Genomic DNA, 6,702 nt, shown 5'->3' with positions numbered 1-6,702 from the left:
CATGCCAAGATCTTCAGAATGTCATCAAGATTTGCAGCCTTTCTTCTGGCGAACATTGGTGCAGTAGTTGGAGCAGCCATTCTGTTCCTGTATTCTGGATATCTTCTAGTCTCGGCATGCTCCATTGTTTCCCATGGCTCTCCATAGGCCTTGTGCAAGCGGGCATCTACACATGGCGTGGAATGTGTCCTCACATTCCGTCCCACAAATGACACAGGTGTTAGTGACCTCAATATTACGCCATTTTAAATTAACCATGATGGCAAGTGAATTTGTAGCCAACCGCCAAGCAAAGACTCGTACCTTAGGGGGAGCAGGGCACCCCCACAATGCTTCCCAGACAACACGTGTGTCGTTTGGTGCCCTGCTCGTGGCGCACGAAGATGTGCAGTGCTTGTCATCATGGGCATAGCCGATAAGAAAAGTTGCCCTTGGCGTCCGGGGCCCATGCCAGGTCGTCGACGAGTCGACGCGGGGATGCCTTGATCTAGATGATTGCTTGGACACCTAGGGGTGAGAAGTATTGTTGGAGAAGATTCATGTTCCGCCGCCCTTCGTCATCCAGGAGTTCCACCACACGCCTGAGACGGCATGTACCATGCAATGAGATGGGTCGGTAGGAGAATAGACGAGGGGTCCATGGGTCCCTCCAAATCTGGATGTGCTCGCCATCTCCCACCCGCCAGATGATGCCCTTCTTTAGGAGCTCCAAACCATATGTAATGGCCTGCCATGTTGGTGATGCGTTGCCTGCAAAAACAGTGTCCTCCAACGAACCGTTAGGGTAATATTTTGCCTTAAGAACTCTCGCACAGAGTGACTCGGGGCTGTTAGGAGTGTCCACGCTTGCCTTGCCAAGAGACCTTGGTTGAACAACCGAAAGTCACGAAAAACGAGGCCTCCTACATTACGGTTCTGTGATTTTGTCCCATGCCTTTCAGTGAGTTTTGCGTTTACCGTTTTTTGCTCCCCACCAGAAATTCCTTACTAGCCTTGTGAGATCCTCACACACCGATAAACACTTCCATGATATAAGTTGGAATTGCCTGAGCCACTGACTCAATCATAGTTTCTTTTGCTGCTTGTGATAGGCCGTCTCCCCATTCCAGAATGCGACGCGCCAAGCTCTCTTGTAATTTTTGGAATTTTCCACGGTGCATCCTCCCATCTGGCGTCGGAAGTCCGAGGTATTTCCCTTCAAAATCCTGTTGTTGGACTTCAAGGATGTGTCTTACAAGCTCTTGGTTGTCCACCGGACATGCATCACCAAATTGTACACAACACTTCTCGGGATTTATAAGCTACCCTGTAGCTTGTTGATAGTTGTGTATCACACTTTTTATGAATGTTGCTTGGTTCTGATTAGTTTTGAAAAATAATAGAGTATCATCTGTGAATAAGAGATATGACACCCCCGGCACTCTTCTACATACTTTGAAAGGCTCAAAATTATTGGACACCAGACCCTATCTGAGGAGGGAAGAGAGACCATCAGCAACAAATAAAAACAAAAACAGGGATAAGGGATCACCTTGCCGAAGCCCACGCGACAGTGCAAACGAATCCACGATGGCTCCATTTAATTTCACAGAGTATCTCACTGAGGTAATGCACGACATTATCCACCGTACCCACTGGTAAGAGAAGCCTAACTTTTCCATCGCTTGCTTCAAGAATCCCTAGTCCACACGATCATACGCCTTAGACAGATCAAGTTTGTAAACACAAAAACTGTTATCCGGGTTTTTCTCTTGCTGAATAAAATGCAGATACTCAAACTCCAGGAGAACATTATCAATGATTAAACGACCAGGTACAAAAGCGCTTTGGGCGGGAAAAATAATGTCATCCAATATAAGGCGTAACCTGTTTATCAAGCACTTGGCCACAATTTGTAGATCATGTTACATAAACTGATGGGTCTAAAGTCAGTGAGACGTGAGGGGTTTGGCAGCTTTGGAATTAATACGATCACCGTCTCATTGACTCTATGGGGTATGACTCCAGAGAATTCCTTAATAGTGCAATTTCACACTTTTTCATTTTCGGAACATGACTTTTTTTTGCAACTTACTATGCACTACTATTTTTACATGACAAATTTTTTTATGTCAATTTTTCTTCTAAAAAATAGCTAATTGGGGCTAGCCCCTATTTTCTGCACGTTTAATAATTTACTGGGCCAGCTGCTGGAGCGAACACATGGGGTTCGGCCGATCAAACCCCTGGGGGGCCAACGAATCGTTCGTTCGGCACTGCCGTCTGCTGACCGTACCCAGTTATGTGTGGGTGGGGGTGATAATTAAATAAAAAACTGTTTTTTTAATAAAAACTTGACCTTTCATTGCACTTGTATAAAAAAACAACAAAAGAAAAAATGCATTGACTTCAAGGCAAATAAATATTTGATCAAATTAGTGTGAATTTTATTGACTTATCAATGCTGGGTTTTTATTCGTGAAAATAAATATACTAGTGAAAAAAAGTCAAGTTTATTCAAAAATATACTTCTGAACTTTATTGACTTCTTTAATTATTAATTTCCCCCATATCAGGTGTATATACACCTTCCCATTATGCGGCTGCTCATGTAAGTTCCCCATGGTTTATGTGCCTCCAGCGGTAATTAGTCTGAAGCGCTATCACTAACTAAAAGAAATTAAGGTTTGTAGGCATCACATCCATCTGTCCCCACACAGCCTGTCAGGTTCCAAATTGTTCAGAATAATAGGATATCACTCTGCAGCCACATCCGTCGAGCTGAAAGGGAATGCCAGCCCACAAAACAACGTGAAACAGATATGTGGACCCTCAACCAATATGAGCTCATGGACCTGATAGCTTAAATAGCCTTGAGAATGAGGTGGCCCTCGAGGAATAATCTGTGCTCAGGAAACTCAGTTAACAACTACTAGTACCACTTTGTAGGTTCTATAACAAACTGGAGAACATGGTCATCATGAGTTAGGTGATTCTTTTCTCACATGCTCCATACTTCAGAAAAACTGAAGTGAGGCTTTGAGCCTGGTTCACAGCTTTGGATCATGGCCTCCTGGAGCTTAGTAGTTTGGCTTCATGTTGCCGTCGGATGATCAAAGACTGCTGGTAGAGGTTCAGGTCAAGTCCATCAACATTCCTGCCCACACGTGCTTGCAGAATCGCCTGCAGGACGCAAGCACCAAATTTCATGTAGCATTGTTCCAATGATACTAAGACCAAACCGACTGGCAAAATCTGGAAGGAGAAAAAATTACATCGTTGTTTGGCTGGATCAGGAGTTCACCGATGAACTGGAACGTGGAATTGCTGCGGAAACTAATGTCTCTCAGGTTTTGAGTATCAATCTTCAGTCTAGCACTGCCATCTTGAATGACAGCAACTGCAGAGTCCACATCATATGACTGAAGGCTAAAAGAATTGCAAGCCAAAAAGGTTAGCACAGAAGTTTGCACTTTTCAGAAGGAAGCACCTACACACATACATTCCTGTTACCCGGAGGGATGCCCCTTGCTTGAGCATCTCTGAGGAGGGCTCTAGCTCTTGCAAAGTAATAGGCACACCTGGTTTTAGAGTAGAAGATGCCATCTAGCACGGGGACTAGTGAAACACAAAACGAGGGAGTTATGTCTGGGCTCTGGTGATAGTCTTCACAAACAAGAAAAGTACTGATACTGTTTCAACATTAAAAAATCACAAAATATTCAAAAAAATAAAAAAATTCCAATTCTTTTTTGCATGGTAGATAATTTGATGCGTGAGCTGCGCTCCAAATTTCAGATCATTTGGACATATGAGTAGCTCTCAGAAAAAAAGACAAATTGGGTAGGAACAGTACATGAACAGTAAACTTTTTTACAGACCCCAAATTTGTCTTTTTTGCCGAGAGCTACTCAGATAACCAAATGATCTGAAATTTGGAACGAACCTCACGCACCAAATTATCTACCATGCAAAATTTGCTTGGATTTTTTTGAATTTTTCTAGTATTTGTTTTGAATTTTTTCTTAAACGCGGGTGAAGATGAGCCTGGGCACCGAATCACTGCTCTCACTTGATATAACTGGCTACCCTAGTGCTCAACTTTGTATTTGTTCAGATGCTTGAGACTGCAATATGCATACTACTGTTCTCCCAACACACGACTGCCTCGTGCTGCAGAAAAAACACTTTTGAAGTACAAATAAATAACATATGGCCTCCCAACGAATCATAAAATTCTTGAATTTCAAAATAACTTGATCTCATTGTTTTCTTGAAAGAAAATAAAAAGTATTAACTTGCTTCTTATGACTAGGCCTCTTTGAGCATAAAAAGATACGTGGTGCTGTTGGAAACAAGTTTTCGTCAGTGCAACTTAAAGGGGACGACTACAATAGAATCAGACCTTATGGTGCAAGAATAGAAAAGATCAACTTGGGCCATCAGATCGGAGATGGATGGCACAGATGCAAGTTACAAAACTTGCACCGGCGAGTTTTAAAACATACACCCACAAGTTCCAAAACTTAATGACCAATCTAGGTCCAATCAGACAATCCAGGTTGATATTTTCTATTCATTCACCAAAAGGGTTGTTTCTACTGTACTTGCCCCCACTTGACAGGCTACCAAGAATGAAATGGAAATTGGAAGCTGCCAGCGTCTTATCCATAGCAAACCACAGAACAAAAAAGTGTATGTTACACATTCAGAATCAGGACATCTGAGTTGTAAGAGAAAAATGACGATATTTCTCGCTATCAATTCTGGTTTCTAAAATAGCCACTGAAATGTTATGACCGTACATGTATATATGATCATTTTTAGGTTACCAGGACCAAATAAAGATGAGTGACATCAATGGCTGCAAACCTTGATTGACAATAACAGGTTAACTATTTCCTAAGAGATTCATAATTCCTAGTAATGCATTACAGAGACTTCTACAGGGTTCATGTTAAGTACACACTGTGACATAAGCAGCTATCACTACGGGGAAAACAAACAATGTGTTGTGTAATGATCTAGCATTGTAACCTTAATGATGGGGAAGGAAGCAAAATGTATCAAGTATCAAGTAAAGGCTTCAAAATCAGTAACATAATACATAGGTGGGTCATTTTGCAACACGTTTGAGGTACTGAGAACGTTTACACTCGTAAACAGAGGGCGAGCATAAGCATCAACCCTGCGCAAGGAAATGAGGGAACGGATGAAGAAGTTAAACACATGCACTTCCAATCCTATACAATACAATATACATCATTTTAACATTCTGCCATGAAATTCTAATCTGAAACTTAACTTATCCTCTATTTTGCTGCTGACAGAAAACATATGAACCTTGTCTTCACCAAAACGTTGGTCGACAGCTATTATAACATATCTAATGCGCACGGGCTAGAAGAGACCTAATAAAATCCACAACCCTCACAGCGATTGCCTCGGTGCTGACCGTCGGGTCCGTTGTATCCACAAGGATCCTCGGCAAATCCCCAGTGTCATAGTTTGTGCATCCTTGGTACCCTTCCACAAGCCTTTCTAGGTCGGCCCACGTCTTGGGCTTATGCCATCCATCATCGGCCAAGACGCCTCCACGCTCCTCCAGCCTGCGGCGCCATTCATCTTGGTTGCCTGGCCGGCATTCCACAATGATAACAAGTGCAGCAGGCAAGCGGGCCAGAGCATCGAGATGGGCTCGGCGCGACAGTGGGGAGTCGACGACGATGGACAGGCCAAGCCGGAGCTGCCTCTCGGCCAACCTCCAGAGCACGGCGTAGGAGAGGTCGTTGAGGATGCCGCTGCCGGCGGCGGCGCGCTCGAGGTGCAGGGTGCAGTCCCGCACGTCGTCCTTGTCAAGGAGCGGGCATCGGAGCGAGGAGGCGATGGCACGAGCCACCGTGGACTTGCCTGACCCCGGGTGGCCCTTCATCGCCACCACCACCCCGTCCGCTGCCGGCGGGCCAGATTGTTCCTCGGCCATGGGCAGGCCCCTGCCTAAAGAATTCAACAACCCCAGTTGATGAAGGGCCGAGGAACAATCAGGCCGCTGCTGGCTCGCACCCCCCCTCAACGCTCTAATGGTTTCTTGGCTCCAATTAATCAGCACACGGGGGCAAGCAAACAGTTTGATCTTATCCCTAATTTAGCCAGAAGCCAAAAAACGTCGCAATCTTATCTATCTAAGGTCCAGAAACATCTAGGGAGAGATCCGACAAAAGGAGCAGACAAGGCGAGAGATTAATACGGAAATCTGTGGCTGAGCGAAGTGTCAGTACCTGGTTTGCGGTGGTGACCGACGTCGGCGATACGAGGTGATGGTGACTCGCCGTGCTCGAGGAGTGGAGGCGGTGGCAGGACAGGAGATCTCGGTCCGGAGGAGGAGCAGGAGCACAAGCACGGACCTACATTTCTTAAAGCGAAATCACAAGTAACAAGAAAAGAAAAACGGCAAACTAATGACCGGACGTCAAATGGGCCGGCCCACATCACCTAGGCGTGGGTGAACCAGCGGGGCGATTCTATTATTTCCATCAACTACCAGCCCTATTTACACACGCAAGCGCTCATATAAGAGATAGAGAGACTTTTGAAAGAGCCCTAGGCAACTGGCTTGGGGAGGTGATCAGAGTTGATGTTGATAAAGATGGTTTTGCTCGAGGATCTCAACCGAGGGTTAGGGCGAGGATCTCTGTCCATGAACCCTTAGTTCGTGGTTTCAAG

General features: G+C 44.9%; 1 protein-coding gene across 3 annotated transcripts; it reads right to left on the bottom strand.

Moving 5' to 3' along the window:
• Positions 1–2,804: 2,804 nt before the first annotated feature.
• On the bottom strand, positions 2,805–6,414 carry LOC123052835 (CST complex subunit TEN1). 3 transcript variants are annotated; one of them, XM_044476185.1, is made up of 4 exons: positions 6,258–6,414; positions 3,482–3,597; positions 3,255–3,408; positions 2,805–3,162 (listed from the first exon to the last, which is right to left on the bottom strand). In XM_044476185.1, exons 2-4 carry the CDS (start codon positions 3,583–3,585, stop codon positions 3,043–3,045), a joined length of 378 nt encoding a protein of 125 aa, XP_044332120.1. In that variant the 5' UTR covers positions 3,586–3,597; positions 6,258–6,414; the 3' UTR covers positions 2,805–3,042. The 3 variants fall into 3 exon arrangements, with proteins under 3 accessions (XP_044332120.1, XP_044332121.1, XP_044332119.1); XM_044476186.1 differs by having other exon boundaries at positions 3,482–5,167; positions 6,258–6,399; XM_044476184.1 differs by lacking the exon at positions 6,258–6,414 and having other exon boundaries at positions 3,255–6,239.
• Between the last annotated feature and the right edge of the window lie 288 nt (positions 6,415–6,702).

This window comes from Triticum aestivum, chromosome 2D (genome assembly GCF_018294505.1).
Source record: "Triticum aestivum cultivar Chinese Spring chromosome 2D, IWGSC CS RefSeq v2.1, whole genome shotgun sequence".
Taxonomy (NCBI): Eukaryota; Viridiplantae; Streptophyta; class Magnoliopsida; order Poales; family Poaceae; genus Triticum; species Triticum aestivum.
Note: the sequence above shows the minus strand (reverse complement) of the source record. Positions and strands in the feature narration are given on the sequence as shown.

Excerpts from the sequence above, each read along its gene's own strand:
- LOC123052835 (XM_044476184.1), bottom strand. The coding sequence starts at position 5,962 with ATGGCCGAGGAACAATCTGGCCCGCCGGCAGCGGACGGGGTGGTGGTG.